General features: G+C 38.2%; 1 protein-coding gene across 2 annotated transcripts; it reads left to right on the top strand.

The window, feature by feature from the left end:
- Nucleotides 1-3,014: 3,014 nt before the first annotated feature.
- Nucleotides 3,015-17,814, top strand: LOC135435392 (synaptic vesicle glycoprotein 2B). Of its 2 annotated transcripts, none has more exons than XM_064692418.1 (4): nucleotides 3,015-3,178; nucleotides 14,556-14,789; nucleotides 14,875-15,658; nucleotides 16,620-17,814. In XM_064692418.1, exons 2-4 carry the CDS (start codon nucleotides 14,753-14,755, stop codon nucleotides 17,761-17,763), a joined length of 1,965 nt encoding a protein of 654 aa, XP_064548488.1. In that variant the 5' UTR covers nucleotides 3,015-3,178; nucleotides 14,556-14,752; the 3' UTR covers nucleotides 17,764-17,814. The 2 variants fall into 2 exon arrangements, with proteins under 2 accessions (XP_064548488.1, XP_064548489.1); XM_064692419.1 differs by having other exon boundaries at nucleotides 3,015-3,182.
- The last annotated feature ends 5,878 nt before the right edge of the window (nucleotides 17,815-23,692 follow it).

The raw sequence follows: 23,692 nt of genomic DNA, 5'->3' as shown, positions 1-23,692 counted from the left end.
CACCAAAAAAAAACAAAAAAACAAATGGAAAATTAAAGATGAAATAAAATAAATACAAATAAATCAAGATACCAAGCTTTTCGGTAACTTTGTGCGTGTCAGTGAAAGGACACGGATAGACAACAGCTACGGATACTACGGATACCACGGATACTACGGATACTACGGATAGACAATGCCCCCGGTCACGAGGGTTGAGGGTTGACAGCGACTGTCAGCCGGCTCGACAGTTAACCGGGAAATGTTTGCCCCGGCGTTGACGGCTGACACTGGATAAACATAAACAACTCTTTGCTATTCAAATTTTTGTCTGCTCTTGTTGTTGTTGTTGCTGTTGTTGCTGTTGTTGTTGTTGTTGTTGTTGTTTGCCTGTTGTTGCTCAGCTCGCAGAGCATTTTTCTACAGTTTGCTTTTGTTTTCGGATTTGGGCATCGATTTGGCCGTATAACTGCAACCACTCCGAAATACTCTTCTTCATTTAATTGCAATTCGTTTGAGTACACACTCCGAATTGATAGTATATTGTGCTTATTGCTGATCAAGCATTTGAAGTGAATACTCCGAAGAACAGTGTGAATATAGAATATTATTTGTTCAGATTCGCTTCTTTAGATGCAATTATCATTATGAATACTTTCTAAAAACCACTCCGAAATTAACATTTCATGCTTTATATTCAATCCAATTCGAATTGGGAGTCCGAAAAACAGTTCCACTACAAACAAACTACTCCGAATTGAACCTTTAAACCAATTTGACCATTGAACCATTTGCAAATAACAATTCAAATATTAACAATATTAACTCCGAAACTGACTTCAATATTTTTGCCACTACTTTTAGTGTCCCCATTCGTTCAGCTTCGCTTATTTATATGCAGTTGTCATTATTTTGAAACCACTTCGAAATTTACATTCCATGTTTTGTTATCAATCAAATTTAAGAACTTCGTATGGGGACTCCGAAACACAGTTCTACTACAAACTAACTACTCCGAATGAGCTCTTTAAACCAATTCGATCTTTGAACCAGTGACAAAGTACTTTTCCATGCCCCAGCTTGTACTTCAAATGAGAAGTTCAAGTCAGAGTTCAACTAGAATTGAACTACTCCGAAATGTCCTTCTTTCTTGCATGGTCGGAGTAATCATTACACCCCGTAAAAGTGTTTCGTTTAAGTTCTTCAAATTAAATGGTATCTATAAATCAATTTGCATGTTATAAAAAGTGCATTTAAACTGAAAACAATACAAACAATTTTATCAAAACAAATAAAATTTAAAAAAACTAATAATAATATAAATAAATTCTATATTGAATGCACAGAAAATACTAGATTTTATTCTAGAAAATTTAAATTTCCGAATGAGAGCGAATGTGTAATATTCTTATCATTACTATTATGATAATAATAATAATAACAATTATAATTATAGTTATTATAATAATAAAAACAATTATTAATAAAATTATTATTCTTGTTAATATTATTATTATTATTATTATAATTATTATTATTATTGTAAATATTATTATCATTATAATTATTATTACTGTTAATATTTTTATTATTAGTAATATTATGTTTTAATACTATAATTATTTTTATTTATATTATATATATATACATATATTATTTGAGTCAAAATTTTTTAAATTTTTAATATTATTTTTGTTAATATTATTATTATTATTATTGTTTTTATTATTATTAAAAGAGTTATTATTGTCATTTATTTTGTCATTTATTTTTATTTTTTTTTTATTATTGAAGCTTTAAGTTTTTTTGCTATAATATATTTATAATCCTTTTTATTATTGACCGATGTTTGTCTTAAAAAAAAAGTATTACTTTTGAACATATTTGAAATAGTTTACTACACGTGCAAAGCTCTTTAATAAAATAAGCTCGCACTATAAATACATCGTTTCACATTTGCCAAAAGAGCCCCATTCGACTGTGTTAAGATAAATTTAAATAAAAAATTAAGTAAAATTTGTCAAATCAATTTGAACTATTCTAAGATGCTCAAAAAAACAATCGCTAATATGTTATTGAACTTGGAAAGTTCCGCTGCCAATTAAATATCAATAAGACACCCAATAACCAGCCGAAAAACTGGGAAATAAACACAAATAAAAGCATTCAAAATATATATGTACATATATTATTATATTGGAAAATTTATGGAACAAGACAATTACGCAGATCTTTTGCCGCTGTTGGCTGATCGGCACGCAAAAATCGTTCGATGCAGAAACAGACACAGAAACACGCACACTTCGATAGATTTATATAAATATGTATCGAATATATTCGATAGGTGTGTGGGTGTGCATTTAGTTTGGGGCATATACATTTTATAATTTAATATATGGCGAGCTATTTCTGTCTGGATATTGTTGTTGCGCCTGCCCCTTACACCCCTTACACCCCTTAGCCCCCGTTACCCACCTTGGCAGCAGGCAGCACCCGTCCACCCACCAGCCAGCTCTGCCCTTGCCCAGGCATTTGACTTTTTCCACACATTTTATTGTTGTTGTTTCGTTCTTCGGTCTTTTGCCACTTTTTGTTGCCGTTGCGCTAGATCTTTCTGGGCAAGAGTCTGGGCCCCGGGGAGATAAGCCCCAAGTGATAAGCATCTGTCGCGGGCGTCATCATCTCCGAGCGATGTGCTCCGAGCTAAGGCGAAGCTGTAGTAGCTGCCGCTCGGCCCGCTGCCGAGATAGCGACAGCAACAGAACTTTGAGGCAAGAACAAGCACAAGCAAGAGAGATTGAGATGGTAGAGAGAGAGGGTGTCGAGTAGGAGAGAGAGAGCGAGAGAGAGAGAGAGCAAAACAAAGAGACATTGACGGCGAGCAAACATGGACACACCGATAGAGACCAAGACGCAGACGGAGGCGGTAGGCGGTAAGCGGTAGCGGGAGAGCGTCAGAGCGACAGAGCGACGGAGCGGACAGTTGGTCAATGGAGGGGCGGCCCAGCGATTATAAAAACGTTGCCCCGGCGCCAAACTGAACGCATTGTCCAATCGCTTTTGGAGCTGCATGGAGCTCTCCATTAAGTGATATCGATATACCGTTAAATCGCTGAGTACCGTTCACGTGCTACGTAACCAAACAGGTCCGGAAGGCAGAAACAGCCGTCAATTTGCGAAAACGACAAATCTTCAAGAAGTAAGTGCGTACCCACAAAAAAAAAACAAAAAAAAACCCTCCATAAGCCAAAAAAATCCCTTAACAGGATAAAGGATACATACAAAAAAAAAAAAAATAGTAAACATTCGATAACAATATTCGATAAACGCGACGCGTCTAGCTGTTAGTCACAATTTCGAAACAGTTCTCAAAGTTCTTCTCCTGTTTTGCAAAATTTTTATTTTATTTTGATTCGCTTTTTTTTATTTTTTTTTTTTTAACTTTAAGTTCACAACCTCGAACGCAAATGCATAATGCATTCCAATTAATTATGCAAAATGAATTGCCGCCAAAAAAAATTATTCGATAAAAGTGAAAACGAAAGCGAAAAAAAAACACAACAATTTGTTGAACTTTGTTCATGTAAGCACAGCAAAACAACAGAACTTGTGTAGAGTGATCGCGAAATGTATATAGACTGTGAGCATAAGTGATCGATTATTTTATCAAGGACTAAGGATCTTATAGATCTTGTTGCTGTTAGCTTTTGCAGCTAAATCTTAGGCGTGATCAATTAACAATACCAAAAGGACTTAATCACGATCTTGTGTGATCTGTGATCGGAGAATATCTGAAAAATTTAATGAGCTTAAACTTAAGACCTGCAATTGCTAGCAGGATATCACCAGCTTCTTTGCAACGATCGTGTGGTCAGTGGTTGTTTAATTGAGTGAAGCCTAACAGTTGTCATTTGTATACCTAATGTGTGCTAACTGATCGGTGATCAGCTCAATTCATAGCCAGAACCAAAAAGAAGCTATACATTTGGTATATGTGCTCAGCAGAATGATCTGAGATCTGTTTAGGACCTTTGGGAACCAATAATTACAAGACAAAAGATGTCTCACAATTAACATTTATATATGTATATCCCTACACCAGTCCTTAGAGCGATCATTCTGCGATCGGTGATCTACTAACAAGCCAAGCAATATCTAATATATTGTTGTCCAAAATATATATCCTTAAGAGTTGTTGTATAGTAGACCAGTCCTCGAGCAATCGGTTTGCGATCACTCTGCGATCAGTGATCTACTCAAATCTTTGAGTACTTGCAAACAGTCAAGCAATATCTTTTAAATTGTTTTCCAAAATATATCCCTAAGAGTTGTTGTATTGGCGATCACTGATCTACAAAAGATCTTCAAGTGCCAGCAACTGCAGTTCTTACAGCGATCGTGCGCGAGACATTGCAGAATCAGATCTTCATGAATTTATATGCAATCGTAGTTCCAAAACACGATCACGTGATCAGTAATGACTGCAGCAAAGGACGCCTGAATTCTTCTGATGATCAATTACTTTGTAGACATCTTCTCTCTTCCACTCTCTCTTAGTCATCTCTCTCTCTCTCTCTCTCTCTCTCTCTCTCTTTCTCTCTCTCTGCCGCTGAGTCAGCATTGAGACTAGGCTCGATCGGGGCTCGATGTTGTCAAGTGAGCTTTAGCATTTCACCAGCCGCTGATCATTAGTCACGCTTCTATTGAGCATAAGTAGCAACATTTGAGAGCAGGCAATGAAAATATTTTTTTAGTTTACCCAATTCACAATTTGCCATTTCAAATTCGGTTCCAATTTCGATTTCGATGCGGTTTTCTTTGCGTTTCGCACATTGTTTTCAATTAAACGAACAATTAATTGAAATGTTAGCAAAGAAAAAAGTTGCGCGGAAAAGAAGACAATAAACAAGTGGCTAAAGGGCGTCAGCGGGGCGTGGCCCAATTGAGAGGCGGCATATGAGAAACAAACGAAAACCGATTCGAACAAGTTTTGGGCGCACGCAGTTGAATTATGCGCCACAGCAAAAGATACAAACATATATATATACAGCCAAAGAGAGATACAGATACACACGGCTGCAGATACAGATACAAATGCAGACCATTCGCAGATTGTTGCCATTGTTTACAGATTTTTTTGTTTTTTTTTGATATTTTGTTATTTGACTTGGCAGCTTGTTTATGTGCATTCAAAACACGCCCCCAAAATATATTATATTATATATATATATATATGAGTATATATATTTTATTAAGAACAACAAGAGCAGCAACATTCAAAACTGAACCAAGGCAATGTCAATTGCAGCGAGGACAACAACCACAGCGCATGCAGCAACCATTCAAGTAGTTGGCTTATTGCTCAAAAGTTCTATCGAATTTCGAGCCATAACTGAGACACACGAAATTTATATTTACAGATTCACGGTCTATATAGATCTTGGCATCAGCCAGTGTTGCCTATTCAGCTATTGTCTAGCTATATTTGGCTATTTTCAGAGGTCCTCAGCCGAAAGCAGGAACCTTTTATTACCATATCAGCTATTTTATAGCTATATTTGGCTATTTTCAGAGGTGGATCTTAGCTTTCTTTGCATCTTCACATGAACTTTACACCTATTTATTGCTAATCCAGCTTTTTTCTAGCCATATTTGGCTATTTTTAGAGATACACAGCCGAAAAAAAGGCATCCCAACACGCACAATTGACACCAAATTACAAATTGAGCTATTTTTAGCTTCTTTATTATAGAATTTAGCTACTTTTGGGAAGCGAAGGTTGGCAACACTGGTTCTAGCTTTAAAGCTATGTTTCTCCATCCATCTAGGATCCGTGTAGAGCCATTTCCGTCGAAAACCAGAGACAGCTTAGGCTCTTAGGCAATATCATAAAGCTATCATCGCTAAGATCGATCGCCAATAATGCTAGAGACTTGGACTTTGGAAAATATATACACCAAAATCAAAAGAGGCATGATTTTTGAAGAATAACTTGATAAATATAATAGTTAAATACGCCCAACTCGTTGTGTAGGCTCCCGTTTAGCATATAAACATTAAGAATATCTTCATTTTTTTTGATACCTTCTACCATTTTTATCAAAACGGAAAACAAAAACTCTTTCTCAAAGTTAGAGCTAAGCGTGCCATATTTAAGCACTGCACAATTTCATGAAGATCGGACAACAAACACCGAAGTTTAACGGTGAAGAAGAAGCACAGTCGTTGCCTTAAGAGTATTTGCTAGTCGAGCACGCCCGACTGGAGCACACTTGCTTGTCCGATAATCATAATGGAGCTAACAATCAAACAATGCAATAATTATAACAACATGTTGAACTCTGTTGACGGGACGCGGACAATTGCATTTCAACAATTTGTAAACAATTCAAATGCTAATTAATTTAACTATGGCCAGCCAAACAATTGCGATTCCAACAAAAACAAATACCAAAATAAAAAGAAAATTAAAAAACAAGTCAAAAACAATAACAAAAAGCCAAACAGGGCAGAGAACACGTCTTTCAATCGATAGCAAAATGCACGCAAAGCCAGCGATCGCTCGTGGACTCGAGCTAATTTAGTCCAAAAGAAGAAAACGTATATATAATTATTTAAATATATTTTAACAGCAGCTATGTAAGACGCAGCGGGGCGATTGTGCAGTATCTCGAATGTCGTTGCCATAAGCCAGGCACGTTTCTCACACAACACAACATTTCGAAAGAGAACGTTCCAAAAATTGCCATTTAGTTCACATAAATCTCTTGACAAGAAAAACGAAAAGAAGGGATTTAATGCTCTTGTAGACGTTAGTTCGTAAATGCTGAGTTTAATGCAAATTTCGTAGAAAACAGAATATCTTGCCATACAAGAACTCATTTTTCGACTGATTCTACCTATAGAACCCTATAATATGGGATTTGGCTTGATAATATAGCTTGATAGGATTTCGCTCACATGTAAGTTTAAAAAGTAAGAGGTTCTAGTCGGGAGCTCCCGACTAGGGGATACCCTGAACCCTCTTCTTCCAACAGGCGATAGGTATAAAATGAAAGATACTTGATATATATTTGCTATTCTAGAAGCTACATGTCAAATTTGGTGACTCTAGCTCATATTATTTACCAAAATTGCTCAAAAAACAGAATTTCGATATCGATTTTTATCGATTACTTAGAAACGGGGCAAGTTATCGAATATTGGAAACAAACTCGATCTCGCAGATCTAGGAGGACCTGCAGCTAAAATTTCTCTAGCTCTTATAGGTTCTGAGATCCTTGCGTTCATACATACGGAACGACGGACAGACAGAAAGATCGACTCGGCTGTTGATGCTGATCAAGAATATATATACTTTATGGGGTCGGAGATGCTTCCTTCTGCCTGTTACATACTTTTGCACAAATACAATAAACCCTTTTTACCCATTTTTAATGGGTTCAGGGTACACAAAGTAAAAACCTGGGTTGTGTAAGATATCTTGATGAACAGAAAAGTTGTTCATACAAGAACCTACTTTTCGATAGATAAGATTTTACAAATATATAAATATATATGATAAGACTAATGAAACTTATAAATGCGGAATTTGGTCAAGATATCATGAAACAACAAACTACTAGAACCTAATTTTCGGACGATCTTTCCCATGGTTGCTATGCAAAATGTCAAGACGATTACTTTAAAGCTGAGAGACAAGTTCGCATAGAAACAGACAAACGGACAGATGGACGGACGGATGGACTGACGGACAGGCAGATGGACAGACAGACGGACGGACGGACGGACATGTCTATAGCAACTCGGCTGTTGATGCTGATCTAGAATATATATGTACATATATTTCTTATGGGCTTGGAGCTGTCTCCTTCTATGCGTTACAATATATTAAAATATCCTCCTACCTAAAAATGCACACACTAAACATTATTAACGCCTGGTAATATTATTTGTCCTTGTGCAAGGATAAGAATTTTAACAGCCGAGTGTGTTAGCTTTAAGGATTTCCTTCAGAGACTTGCTTTCTTTTCATCTTTCTGTTATAGACAGTATACATATATACATATATAAGATTCAGCCAGATCGAGCCACTATATCATCTAGTTACTGTAGAAATGTTTGGTCTAAAATGAACATTGCATCATGAAAACCAATTGCGAGTCTCTGCAAGCTTCTCAAATCGAGGGACTTTATCACATTCCCAATACTTCCAAAATAGCTGCCAGACCAAATCTCAAATCGTTTGACTAATATATTATATGACAGTGGTCGAAACAATCTTGGCCATATTTCTGCACCTGTATTTAAGGTTCAGAGTGCCCTTTCTTTTTTTACCTGTTGGATTGTGGAAACAATCTAAGCCACATTTCGGCAGGTGTATTTTTTGATTCTTGACTTTGAGAGCCTGGCCTCCTGATCCGTAGACGTCACAAAGTGCACAAAGTCAAAAAAAAAAAAACAAAAATAAAATGAAAAACAAAACAAAAAACGAATATTTTCGGAAATTGTTTTCGAGATAACACAACAAAATATCTGCTGTCTGAGTCATTTATGCATGCATATTAATAAATACACTCGAATAAATAAAATGAAATATTTAAAATATTTAAAGAAAAAAACCCAAAACCAAAAAAAAAACAACATTTAATTATGCATTCAGAAACTGTTTGTTTTCCTTTTCCTTTGAAGTGCGTGTGTGTGTGTGTGTGTGTGTGTGTAATTATATTGCGTGCAAGCATTACGAGTTCCAATCAGCAGCAGAATCTCTCAGCTGAGAAACTCTGGCCACACTGAGTCACATGGTGAGCGCACACGAGCTCCATGTAGTATGTGGCATCGATTAAAGTGTATCAATAATATATACATATATATATATATATATATAATGTCGTTCGTCTTTGATCAGTTAAGCCGCTGGCAGTTGTTGTTAATTGCTTAATGTACTTAATTCCCTCGAATATATATGTACATATATTCATCTGTCAACTAGCTCTTATTTGTCACACATCGCCCTCTTTTTCTCTCTCTCTCTCTCTCGCTCTCTCTCTCTCGCTCTCTGTTGCCGTGCAGGTCCATGGTTCAAGTGCATTGGGCTTGCGATTGCACAATTTCATAATTATTATTAGTAAAGTTCTTTGGCTCAGCTTTTCGATATCAATCAAGTTCATTGCACGGCCGCCTCGCAGCAAGCGCAAAAATAAATTTTAAAAAACATATATGTACATATGTATATAAATCAAAACAAACTCTATTCTCTGCTCGTCGGCTTATCAGCAGCTGTTTGCTGTCTCAGCGTACCCGGAAAGAGCAGCTCCCCAACAGCAGCAGCAGCAGCAGCAGCAGCAGTCCAATCAGAGCTGCATTTTACAACAATAACAACAATAACAATATCATTAACTAAAGAATGCAATTGCTGTGGTACAGTTTGCCACACTCGGACCCAACCGATTCCGATTTCTTCTCGTTGTTGTTGTTGTTATCTATGCAATTAATTAGCATATTACAAATCTCATTTGCGCTCACAATTTTTCAATATTCATTAAGCCCGAGCTGGGCGCATTTGCTGCGTTTATGCGCTGGCTCAGAAACGTGATATTCCATATCGTGTTATGCACATTCATGTTAAATCCAATGTCAAACAAATAGAGTTCTTTTCGGCTTGCCGCATATTAAATACCCTTACAGATAGATAGCATGTATGAAAATATTTGTCATATACTATGCCATTTGAGCTGTGTGCTGTTGTATTCGATATTTGTTATTAAATACATATATACATATATTTTTTAGTATTGCAGCCCATTGTTTTCCATTCGTTCCAATGAGTGCTTTATGATTGTAAATCGAACTGACTTTGACGCTCAACAGCAAGAAGTTAAGATCAAGCGAGAATAAACTAGCTAACGGACAATTAATGGGTCTTACCAGAACTAAATTTCTATATATGTGCACATATATTTATGTATACATATCAATATATTTATATATTGACCATTTCTGTTGTCGCTTTCATCAACTTAGCTATAAAAGACAAAAACAAAGCTACTAATAAAAGACAAGAACTTTACCTGCCGGCTCAACAGCTCAATTTCCCATCTCTGGCAACACTGTCCATGTTTCCATGTTATTTGCTGCGCAGCATAACATCAAATCACGATAACACGCCTCGCATGACTGGGCTATGTTAAGAGAAATGTTAAGCTGAAAAGCGACACACACAAATCCATCAGCTTATCAGCCGCAGCCTCAGCAGCCGCAGCAGCCGCAGCAGCAACGCTCGTGCTCTCTGCTGCCCACTGTTATTGATCGCACTGTTAGCGCGCGCCGTTAAATGTTACTGTTAACGCGCACTGGTATTGATCTGCTGCTATGTTATTGGCGCTGTTGGTGCGTGTACAGCGCGCTCGCACGCTCCCCCGGCTCAGATATATGTATATATGTTGTTTTTAATTTTTTCCGCGGCTCGGTGTAAGTATTTAAAAGCGCGCGCGTAACGCGTCTCAGATACTTTCCACTGTTTGGCGCGTTCGAACGTTTTTCGAGATCGCTCCCGTTAACCAACTACCGAGTAACATACAAAACAAAACAAAAAAAAAAAAAAAACAAATACAAATACCAATACCAATACGCATAGCACCCATTTATAAACACACGCATAACATAGAGTATACGAAAATAATAAATAAATAAATAAATAAGAACTACAATCGAGAAACGACGCGTTTTGCTCAATTGTCGCGCGTTCGCTTTGAACAATTAATTTGATTTTTTTATTGTTTTAATCAATTTTTTTGGTTTTCGTTTAGCCAAATGCGAATTCTTAATTTCTCGCCGCAAATTTACAGTTATTAATGTTGTCGCAGGCCAAATTCAAGCTGTTAGCCAAAACTGCAACAACAAGAACAAGAACTATAAAAAAGACGACAAGCGAAAAAAACAATAACAAATACAAGCACACGCTGCACAGCTGACAAATAATTCGAGAATACGAATAGGCAACACACACAACAACACACGCACGCACACTCACAGGCAAAGGAAACACACACACACACACACACACACACAAAAAGAAAAATTAGAGCAAATTGCATTAATTATAATCAAGCAAATTATAGTTCATAATCATAACAAAATTAAGTGACAAGTGCAGCGCACAGCTGAGCTAAACAAAACAAAACTATTCATATTTAATAATTTTCAAACACAAAAGCTCGTGGAATAAGAAAATATAAACATATATAAATCGAAAAGAAAACAAAAACGAAAGCGGATAGAAATCAACAAGTGCGACGCGTACTTGAGTATTACAACAGAAGGTAACAGAATATATGTAGCAAATCAAATGTGTAAATCAGTGCCGCGCCATGAGAACGTTCCAAATTAGCAACTGCATTTTAGCTAAAAACAAGTCCAAGTGCTCGAGTCCTGACTGCCCGACTAACAGATACCCTTAGCCCAGCCACAAGCTGGCGCTGCAAACATTACAGCTTCCTCTTACATGCAGATGCATAACAGAAATACACACGCACGCTCGCACGCGCGCACGCACGCACGCACGCACGTATATCATTTGCTGCGCTTCTCCTTCTACCATACCCCACTCTTTGGCGAGGATGTTCTGAAATAACTTCCCTGTTTAAAGTCGGATCTTTGTGAAATTTGATGTGCTTAAATATGGCATATATGAAAATGTACATATCAAGTCCCAAGGCTGCAACCCTACAAATAAGCGTGCTCCGAGTGTGAGCTAATGAGAGCAGTTATTCGAAAAGTGAAATATTCCTGTTCTGTATTAACTATACGAGCTAGCTGTTCAAGTTCTCGAGTAAAAAAGTGCCTCAAAATGGAAGCTGAAATCGAAAAAAAAATATATATTTTTAAAATTTAAAGATCCCTTGACTGGCCTTCTGCTCATTGCATACCTTATATACCCAATATACCCTCTTTTTACCCATTAAAAGCCACTCAAATCGAGCCAAGGGTTATCTATGGCTTACCTATGGCCAATTATACTCGATACTCTTACGTTACGATACTCATCACATAAAATGCAATTTCTTATGGCCTTAACGTTCCGTGTGCCAGATCATAAACAATAAAGAAATTTATATAAAATGGAATTTCTATATCGTTTGCAAGTGCTAATTAGTATCGGATATGCAAAACAAAACGAAATAAAAATAATCAAAATAAAAAAACATGCTGCGCCATATAGAGAGTGCCAGTTCCCAGTTACCCACTCCGCCCCGCCTCCCCCCCCCCCCCCCCCCAACTTTCCATGTGACCCCCTCAACGTTATGTTCATCCTCATTCATTCATTTAGCCCGAGCTGACATTGTAGCCAATTCGAGTCCGAGTCCGAGTCCGAGTCTGAGATTGATTCAAAGCGCGGAGTATATACTATTCCATTCAGTTGCACTGCGTTTATTTATTGTTGTTAATTGTGTTTGCTTCTATGACAAATAAACAACGCTAAGAGTTAATAATGCGCGAACGCGATCATAAACAAATAAACTGGAAACTGATATTATTACCATAAATTGTCTAAGCGCTCCCCTCCCTCCCTCTCGCCCCCCGCTCTCTCTCTCTCTCTCTCTCTCACTTGCTTGGTAAGCATAACATAAATCGGTTGGGAATCGGTAGACATTATCTTGGCCATAGGCACGCACCCAACCGATCTGCCCACGACCTGGCACGAAGGCCGTTCGGCATATGTAAATCTGGTGAAGGGCCCTCGCGGCAGGCATTTTGCGGAAGCGTGGGCGGAGGTCAAAGCGATTAAGGCTCTAAGATTATGCGATTGCGATTGCGATTGTGCAGATGCTAAGATGCTTAGCAGATGCTTTGCTGAGTAGTAATACGATTATTATTAGTTACATTGTTTACGCGCCGCTTGGCTTATTAACAGCGGAACGTGCTGGAATTGAAACGCGTCTGCTGCGACTCGCATACAAAAAAAAATAATGCATAATTAATTAAGTTTATGTGCAACAACTCGTTAGCTCTGTTCTTCCACTTCTCGTTGTGCTGCTTTTCGAAAGCTCGTTTTCGATACGATTTTCGGATTTTGTCTCGATTTCTATTTCGATTTTGGTTTCGGTTCCTGTTCTCCTTCATTTCAAATGCGAGCGCCGTTTGTTATCTTGGCAGGTTCAATGTAAAACGATTTGATGTACATAATTGTTGCTGTTGTTGTCGCCATCAATTTATTACATTTTTTTTTGTTTAATAAATAAAAAATAAAGTGAAAGATTGCTGCGTTGCGCGCCATAAATCATAAATTAAAACAACAACAACAGCAAGAACATCAGCATTAGCGGCTATCGGCAACAACAAAGCCAGCCAAATGAGAAGTCACGCAACTGTCACCGGTCACCGGTCACCGGTCACTGCGATCACGGTTTTGCTGTCACACGATCAGCGGAAGTGGAAATGGCAACGTAAACAGTAACAGCAATGGCTGCCCTTTAACAGCGCTTGCTGTTCATTTCAACAGCCGGCAGACAGGTCCCCTCGCTGTTAGCCAACAGACAGTCCTTTAACAGTGATGGCTGTTAGCTAACATGCATGCGAACAGTCCGTCCAATTGGACATGCAAGCGGCTGCCCTTTGACAGCGATCGCCTGACATGTGCAGCTCGGTTACCGCAAGAATGTCAATATCTATATGCAATTATCGAATAGCAGCAGCCAGCGCGGATTTGTAACGCGCATATTGCTTTTGTTTTCACCTTTAATAAGCAAACAAGTTTCACCGCTCGCCTTGAAATCGGCTCGCTTAACAGTGAGCAGGCGCTATGTTAACGGGCGGCGCAGCGATTAGTCGCACATTTTCGGGATTATTAATATTATTATGCGACTGCAATTACCCGTTAATGAATGCGTCGCAATGGCTGGTTACATTTCTTGATCGTTTCCATTTATATGTGTGTTATGATTATTATTTAATTTTAATATTTGTATTTTTATTTTGCACGCCTTTGGCTCATTCGCTTGTCTATTTTTGGGCATAATTTTTTATTAAACAATTAGGGCGTTATGTGACTGAGCGCTTCGGGCAAGCGTTTGTGTCGTCAATTAGACGATCTACGGCCGCATTCAGGCGTCGATCATCATTGCCATATGCATATGTATGTATATAGACACACACTCACACACAGTTGGTGTTTGCATTTGTATTTGTATACCATTTATTCATTTTCTTCAATTACACTTTAATGGGCTATTAATTTAGACGCCCAATTGAACGATCTTCCGATCGAGCGTGGGGTCGATTTGTATTGGCCGATGATGGGTCGCTGAGCCTATAGATACTTGAGGAAATCAACAAGTGCAGTGCATGTTAAAGCGAATGTTAAAGCGAATGTTAAGGCAAAAGTTAAGGCGAATGTTAAGGCGAAAGTTAAAACGATTGTTAAGGCGCATGTTAAAGCGAATTATATGCGAATGTTAAGGCCTATGTTAAAGCGAATGTTGAGGCGCATGTTAACTTCATGTTAACAACAGCTGATGATAATAAACCTTAGCCTAATGCTCCTGCTAAAACAACATTTTCTTTTTTTTTCTTTACAGATCACCAAAAGATTAAAGCATAACTGTACTTTTCTGAACATTAACGCTTGCCAAAGTAGAAGATCTACTAACTAGTCGGAGGAAAAACCAAAAACAAAAAGGAAAACAAAAAAATCAATCCACACCAAAGTTCAATTAATTTCATTTTTTTTTTTTTGCTACGCGCACAAAAACCAAACAAAAACTTGAACTATAGAATGGTAGAAGGTGATTCTGCAAAAAGTAAAAGCGAATGTAAGTAAACAAACAAAGCCGATCCAATAGTTTAATTGCTCTGTCAATAAGTATTTATATACAATTTGTTTGCTTCGTATTCTAGCCTATAATGTAGAAGCTGGCCTACAACCAAACTACAATCAGAATAACGCAGCAGCCGCTGGCAACGCTGGCAACGCAGGGAGCGCAGGGAACGCAGGGAGCGCAGCAATCAATCCAAACAATTCACCCAGCCTAACCGGCTCGAATAGCAATAGGAGCAACGCGATAGCGCATATTGATAATCGTGCGATCATCCAACCGTATTCATTGGGCACGGGCGTTAAACAGCCGGAATATCAATTTGCGGCAGATAATCGCGGCTACGAGCCGGAACCAAATACCAATGGCAAGCATCAGGACGTAGAGCGTAGCGGCGCTGGCGCTGGTGGTGCTGGCGCTGGCGGTGCTGGCGGTGCCGGCGGCGACACTAGCTCCGATGAGGATGGGAAGCGAAAGACGCCGTTGCCGCCACCGAATCGGCCGATAGTCGCCAACTTTGAGCGGGCAATCGAGCTGTGCGAATATGGCAAATTCCATTATATACTGTTGGCCATTTGTGGGCTGGTCAGTACGTCGGAGGAAATGGATGTCATCTCGATGTCGTTCATATTGCCATCGGCCCAATGTGATTTGGATTTGAATACCGCAACGAAGGGATGGCTAAATTCGATCATATTCATTGGCATGATGGTTGGCGCCTATTTTTGGGGCAGCATCGCCGACAGTTTTGGACGCAAAAAGATACTGATTGTCATCTCGTTCATGAACGGTCTGTGCATTGTTGCCTCGTCGTTTTCGCAAAGTTACGTCTATTTCATGCTCTTTCGCTTTCTCAATGGCGCTGCGTAAGTACACACTCAACCAAAAATACCTTATACTTTCACATTTTCCATTCACACAAAAAGCAAAAAAAAAACAATCGTTGTTAATTCACGTTTATGTCGTTAGCTGCCCAAGTTTACCAGGCAGTTTACAGGCTGGCAGCTTTGCAAAGGAATGTTAAGCCTGGCGTTGCCACACTGACGCAAAATGTTAGCGATTCGTAAACAAGTCACTTTTAGCTGTTAACATTTAACATGGGCTTTAACATAAACATGAGATAAACAAACAGCACATAATCAAAATTCAATGATACACACATGCAGTCAATTGTCCGTCCGTCCGTCCGTCTCTCTCTCTCTCTCTCACTCTCTCGCTCTCGCTCTCTATCTGTGTTGATCTAGTGACACACGGCCAGCATGGTTGGGGGTATTCGGGTGCCGAGGTGTTAATTCAATTAACTATGTTATAAATAACAACAAAATATTTGAGCCGCAATATCGTGACTTTTTATGCTAATTAAGACTCTGGCCAGTTGTGCGAACGTACAAACATATACATATGTCATACATATTTTCATATTACAGGCCTGCCGCATGCGAAATTGCCCCAAAAAAATAAAAAAAACAAAACAAAAATGGGGGAAAACAGCATTTGCCTTGGCCTCTCTGACTCAGCCAGCTAAATCCCAGTGGCACCCTCCCGCTGCCCCCCCCCGCCGCCCACTCCATCTGCTATTTGCAGACTGTGACTGTGTTCATGTTGATTAGTTTTGCCAATCGTTTGCTAATTGCTTATGCGAATTGAAACTGGGAGTCGATTTTACACAATAACATTAATCGGCCATGACTCGTCACGTTTCGCTCTCTCTCTCTCTCTCGCCCTGTCGCTCTCACTGGCTGACTGCTATGAAAGTGCATGTTAGCTTCATTTAACATTTGGTTTGGCGCGTTATTAATTCATTGAGTTTTTTCGTTTTCTTTACAGGCTGGGCGGCAGTGGTCCTGTCATCTGGTCGTATTTCGCCGAATTCCAACCGAAAGCGAAACGCGGCTCCATGCTTAGCTTCATGGCTGCCTTCTGGACCTTTGGTAATCTGTTTGTGGCCGGCCTGGCCTGGCTGATCATTCCGACAAAAATTGGCGTTACATCGCCATATTTCACATACAATTCGTGGCGCATTTTTCTGCTGGTGTGCTCGTTCCCATCGTTTCTGGTTGGCTTTTTGCTCTTCTATTTGCCGGAATCGCCCAAATTTCTGCTGACCCGTGGCAAAAAGGACAAGGCCCTGGCCATATTTCGCGGCATCTTTGTGACGAACACACGCAAAAAGCCCGAAGAGTATTTGGTATACGATCTGGAGGTTGACGAGAAGCTGGCCACAGAGAGCTCCGCTGGCTTCAAGGGCAAATATAATCGCATGATCACCGGCATGGTCGATCACAGTCGCGACCTCTTCAAAACGCCAATATTGAGATTTACGCTCGTCTCGATCACCATCAATTTTACATTCCACATTGGCTACTACGGCCTGATGATGTGGTTCCCGGAGGTGTTCAATCGCTACGAGGAGTTCGAGAAGACCCATCCACAGCAACAGGCGGACATATGCACCGTCACCGAGTACATTGTCAATCAGAGTCAGGCCGCCAGCAATAATGGCACCTGCAATTCGGATATACCCTCATCGGTGTTCATGGAATCGCTGATAACCCTGGCATCCGCACTGCCGGCCAATCTGTTTGCCATTTTGGGCATGGATATGCTGGGCAGACGATTCTTTCTAATTGCCGGCACCATGACCGCCGGCATTTGCTCTGCCCTCATGTATTTGGTGCGCAGCTCTTTGCAGAATCTGCTCGTATCGGCCGTTTTCAGTGGTGCCATATCGGCGGCAAATGCGGCCCTCGACTGTCTCATCACCGAAGTATTCCCCACCAAGTTGCGTGCGACCGGCGTTGCCATATCGATGGTGGCGGCGCGTCTTGGTGGCATCATTGGCAACATTGTGATTGCCCAGCTGCTCGATCATTTCTGCCCGGTGCCGACATTCATTGTATCCGGCCTCCTAATCGGCGGCGGTCTCATGTGCCTGCTGCTGCCCAATACGACGCGCAAGGAGCTCAATTAATATCCATGTGGATAAATCTTTGATAAGCCACGCGTTAACTCAACCCACTCAATATAATACCCAAAAAAAAAAACAACACTAATACTAAATACGGTATATACCAAAACAGCCAAAAAAAAAAAAAAACAGAAGAAAATACCAGAACCTACCCCCCCCCCTCCACCCTCCTCCGTCAACCATCAACCATGCTACCGCCAACCAAGCACTCAGCCCCTCGTATTGTCTTTTCCTTGTACGTATGTATTTACGCATATTACGATTTTTGCGGATCGTCAGTAATTATGATTAATGATAACGATAACGATAACGATAACGATTTTTTTTTGTGTCTAGCTTTTAAGAGGAAATACCTGTTTTTTTTTCATTCGTTTTTCTTTTCAATTATTATTATTTTTGTTTGTCCAACGGAATTTAAAAATGCCCTAAAGCCAACGAGAAGATATATATATATATATATATATATGTATATGTATCTTTATATGTCTATCGATAGCATTATATCGATATGTATGTATTTTGTAGTTGTTGGTAGTAAGTAAAACTAAAAAAAAAAAAGGAATAAATGAAAAAAAAAAACTACAAAACAATAAATAACAAAAAAAAAACTAATTTGGCAAGCGCCGGCGCCAGCTAAAAGCAGCAGCAGCAAAAACAGTTAAAACAGAGTCAAAAGAGAAGGAAAGAAAGTGAGAGAGAGAGAGAGAGAGAGAGAGAGAGAGGTGATTGGGTTGAGGATCGGCTGGATGGCAGCAGAAGAGAGACGAAGGATCAAGCAGGGATCAATGCGAGAGCAGCAACGCCTGCTGGCAGTTATTGTTGTTATTATTATTATTATTATTCTTACTATTATTATTGCTATTATTAATGCATGTTACATAATAATACACATACATATATATACATATATACCTATACATACACACACACATATATATAAATCAAGCTAAAAACTGAAAATACAACAACAACCAACAACAATGTTTTAATGTATAAATTTACATTATTACCATGAAGATTATTATTATATATATATTTTTTTGTTTTTTTTTTTCTCTCAATCGTTATTTAGGGCAGAGCACAGGAAGAAAACGATAATTTGTAAATTTTAGTTACCATATAAAAATACAAACAAAAAATTTAAAAAAAAAAATAAACAAAAAACCTTATTATATTACATAAAACAATGAAAAGCATATAAACAAAAATTCCCAAATACAGAATAAACATCACGCAACAAAAAAAAAAAAAAATGTAAATGTTTTATTTATTTATTTTATTCAATTGTTTCCATTTTATATAATTATATCAGTTGAACTGCTTGCAGTACTTTCTTTTTGTGGCCTATTCCGCCAACAGGCGCGGAAAATGAGTGAAAATCGATTAAACGCAATTATAACGCGTTTCTCTACATATCTATACAGTTTTATACATATATATACTCAAATATATACACTATTCATCTACAGAAATGCATTCTCTAAGTTAGTTTTAGAAATTCATTTCATACAAGTTTCATAAATAAAAATTCAAAAAAAAAAACTATGATTATATGATCAAAATTTACTTTTATTCAACGCAGAAGCAATATGAATAATTATCCCAAAATAGAAAACAAGACATAATTGTAAAGAAGAAAATGTGACAATTTATGGCAGCTGAAGAGCTGGAATCGTTTTGGGAATTATGAATACGAATAGAATAATTCATTGGCAGAGTCTTATGTGAGACTGTCATGGGGGAATTAATACGTCATGCGTTCGAGATTACGCTCCACTTCTAGGAACCAAGGCTGCAAAACAGTTTCGGAATTTTCATTTTTAATCAGATCCCAAATTGAAACATTTTCCTCGTGGTTTCAAGGCTTCAATAACTTGGACTCCAACTATTCTACACCTAGATGACAGCGTTCCCTACTGGGAACGAAAGGTTGAACCAGTTAGCGGCTGGGAACAGATAATTGCGAAAGGTTGAACCAGTTAGCGGCTGGGAACAGATCATTTCAAAAGGTTGAACCAGTTAGCGGCTGGGAACAGATCATTTCAAAAGGTTGAACCAGTTAGCTGCTGGGAACAAATAATTGCGAAAGGTTGAACCAGTTAGCTGCTGGGAACAGATCATTTCAAAAGGTTGAACCAGTTAGCTGCTGGGAACAGATCATTTCGAAAGGTTAAACCAGTTAGCTGCTGGGAACAGATCATTTCGAAAGGTTGAACCAGTTAGCGGCTGGGAACAGATCATTTCAAAAGGTTGAACCAGTTAGCGGCTGGGAACAGATCATTTCAAAAGGTTGAACCAGTTAGCTGCTGGGAACAAATAATTGCGAAAGGTTGAACCAGTTAGCTGCTGGGAACAGATCATTTCAAAAGGTTGAACCAGTTAGCTGCTGGGAACAGATCATTTCAAAAGGTTAAACCAGCTAGCTGCTGGGTACAGATCATTTCGAAAGGTTGAACCAGCTAGCTGCTGGGAACAAATCATTTCGAAAGGTTAAACCAGTTAGCTGCTGGGAACAGATCATTTCGAAAGGTTGCGCCAATTAAACCTAGGTAAAAGGGGATTTCGTACTGATCTTCATCTTAACCAGTTACTGGATGTTTGTTCTAAGCAATAATTGTTAATACAACAATGTTGGAAAACCTCATAGGAAACGTCATCTTTTGAACTAAACTAACTGAAAGGAAGTCTTTTGCAATAGGAATGATTGGTGCAGGAACAGAAAATTACCATACCAAAAGATAATAAGCGAGTATAATTTATATTCGAGCTATATGATTCTGAAAGAACTGCAGGTGGTTTTTTGTTCCCCGATTGTTCCTATAGAAGCCTAAGAAACTAAACTAAACTAAAACAAGTAAGAGGTTCTAGTCGGGAGCTCCCGACTAGGGGATACCCTTAACCGTCTTCTGCAAACAGGCGATTATACTTATCTTTTATGATTGCAGCCATATATTTATATAGGTAATATAGTGATATGCTTGGAACATAAACAAGTTCATGTTCTCGTCAGACAAAGTACTTAAAGCTTGGACCACGCCTCTGAGCTGAGGAGACAGACAATCGATATATGCTAAAGTTCTAAGGCTAAAATTCTCCAACTAAAGCTAAATTCCTACAAAAAGCAAGCCAAAAATATTGAGAAAACGTAACGATACTTCATCTAATCACAGTTTGAGAGTCAATCTGTGCGCTTACAGTCTGTGCACAGAGTATTTGTCAGTCGGTTGGATTCGTTCTTAGTTGCTTAAATTAGAAACATAACAGCATCTCAATTAATCGTGCGACTTGAGAGCACAAAATGCAGCTGCCACTCATGCTAACTATCTTATTGATTAGGGCGAAGATCAATGGATGTCTAGCCAGGCTGCCTCACCCACAACTCCGCCCACAACCCCGCCCACAACCCCGCCCACAGGCTTAGCCCCCAGCCCAGCCCAGCCGCAACCTCGCCCACAAGCTCGCGGTACATTTTGGTATTCACGGCACGCATCCAACACATTCAACGAGCTAAATATACATACATGCATTGAAAAGCATTTAAGAGATACAGATACAAATACGAATAGCAGATACATTTGTATCTGTATCTGTATCTGCATTTGCTATACGTGGGATGCGCGCACACGCGACTTACCTCATATTTATATGCTCAATGAATTTTTGCAGCGTCAGCCAAATATTGGCAAAGTTAGCTGAAAACCAGAATTAACGTTAATTAAATAAATACACAGCAAGAGTCAAATAGACACGTTCAATAGATACATGAACAGATATACAGATATACAGATATATCTATATATCTTTATCTCTAGCTCTAGCCCCATGCAAAAGCTTCGTCGGGGAATGCTTGGAAAAATCAACAGCAGGAGAAAGCTGTAGATCTGACTAATATCCCAAATAACTGAAGAACTGAAGACTGTGCTTTGATTTCTGGCAATTTCGAGCGAGTTAAAATCTATAATAATTAAAGCTTAACTCATATTTGAAATGCCGCGTCGGCTGAGACACAAACTTAGTTTCTACCATATTTAAAAATGCTAAAAAAAAAAAAAAAGTTATTTAATTTTTTAAAGAACATTACCTTTAAAATAAATAACCATTCCATGTAAATGCTCTACAAATGTAAATGCTGAGTTTGATGATAATATCTTGGAAAGCAGAATATTTTGCCATGCACAAAATCATTTATAATTTTTCGGCTGATTCTGCCAATAGAGCTAAATAATTTAGTAATTTAGCGGTCTTGATGGGATTTGGCTTTTATGTCAGCAGCATAGTTCAAATAGTAAATGCCTGAGTTAATCAAGATATCCTGATGAATAATAAAGTTTCCCATAGAAAAGAAATTTTCGAACAATCGTTCCCATGACAGCTATTATGACATAGTTTTCCGATGTAGATAACATTTTACATAAATATAAGTATATAAATGCCGAGTTTATAGCCTGAAACCAATCTTCGACCGATCGTTCCCATGACAGCTATAAGATATAGTGATCCGATCCGGTCAGTTCCGACAAGACAGATTTATGCAAAGTTTCACGAAGCTTCAAAACTGAGAGACTAGCTCGCATAGATTCTATAGACTAGCGGACGGGCAGATAGACGGACGGATGGACAGTCTGAACTATATCAACTCGGCTGTTGCTGCTGATCTAGAATATATATACTTTATAAGGTCGGAGACGTCTCCCCTTCTATGCATTATACATTTCAAGACAAAATTATAATACCCTCTACAACGACATAATAGTAATAATAACAAGTAAGAGGTTCTAGTCGGGAGCTCCCAACTAGAGGATACCCTGCACCTCTTCTTCCGACAGGCAATAGGTATAAAATGAAAGATACTTGATATATATATGCTATTCTGGAAGCTACATGTCAAGTTTGGTGACTCTAGCTCATATTATTTGCCGAAATTGCTCAAAAAACAGGATTTCGATATCGATTTTTATCGATTACTTGGAAACGGGGCAAGTTATCGATTATGGGAAACAAACTCGATCTGCGCATGGACTATGAGGACCTCAATTCTCTAGCTCATATAGGTTCTGAGATCCCTGCGTTCATACATACGGACGGACGGACGGACAGAAAGATCGACTCGGCTGTTGATGCTGATCAAGAATATAAGTATATACTTTATGGGGAGATGCGGAGATGCTTCCTTCTGCCTGTTACATACTTTTGCCCAAATACATAATACCCTTTTTACCCATTTTTAATGGGCTCAGGGAATAATAATAATAAGTACATACATGTAGTTGGTTTCCGCTTTGTAGCTCCACGCAAGAATCGATGTGTGTTTTAGCCATTTGTTGGAATTGGAAATCGTAGTCGAACATTACTCAGAACTTGTTAAGATTTCAAGTCTAAAATTTGTTTAAAATTATTTTCAATACATATGCAACCAATGCGGCTGCTTAATAATTCTAGAACATAATCGAGGGTAAAGAAAATACAAATAAAAGTAAAAATAAACATCATATCTTAAGCTCTTAATACCAATTAATGTGTTAAAAAAAAAACAAATTAAATGATGAATTGTAAGACTAGTTTTTATATGCGAAAATTAAAAAAATATTAATAAATTATTAATAATTGTTATCATTTAGGCAGAAAAATCAAAATAAACCTCATATCTTCAATTTGTGAGACTAGTTTTTTATAAATTATGAATCATTTTTATCACTTATTAAAATTAAAAAGAATTTTTTGACAGCAAAAAAATGATGAATTTAATTTATAAAATTAATTTTTATATGCGAAAATTTGAATTAATAAATTATTAATAGTTTTAATGAATGAATAAAATTAAAAAGTTAACAATTAATAAATATAGCAACAACAAAATGAACTTAAACTGGGGAGCAAGCCAAGCTAAGATATTTGCAGAAGCCTAGCAAAGTCGTAGGAATATTTTGTATTT

This window comes from Drosophila montana, unplaced genomic scaffold (assembly GCF_035044405.1).
Source record: "Drosophila montana isolate Dmon_TW-CO22-7 unplaced genomic scaffold, ASM3504440v1 contig_3607_1, whole genome shotgun sequence".
Taxonomy (NCBI): Eukaryota; Metazoa; Arthropoda; class Insecta; order Diptera; family Drosophilidae; genus Drosophila; species Drosophila montana.
The sequence above is the reverse complement of the archived record's forward strand: the minus strand, read 5'-3'. Positions and strand labels throughout refer to the sequence as shown.

Coding starts and splice junctions, on each gene's coding strand:
- LOC135435392 (XM_064692418.1), top strand. CDS start 14,753: ATGGTAGAAGGTGATTCTGCAAAAAGTAAAAGCGAAT. Junction 14,790..14,874: donor TGCAAAAAGTAAAAGCGAAT/GTAAGTAAACAA, acceptor TTCGTATTCTAG/CCTATAATGTAGAAGCTGGC. Junction 15,659..16,619: donor CGCTTTCTCAATGGCGCTGC/GTAAGTACACAC, acceptor TTTTCTTTACAG/GCTGGGCGGCAGTGGTCCTG.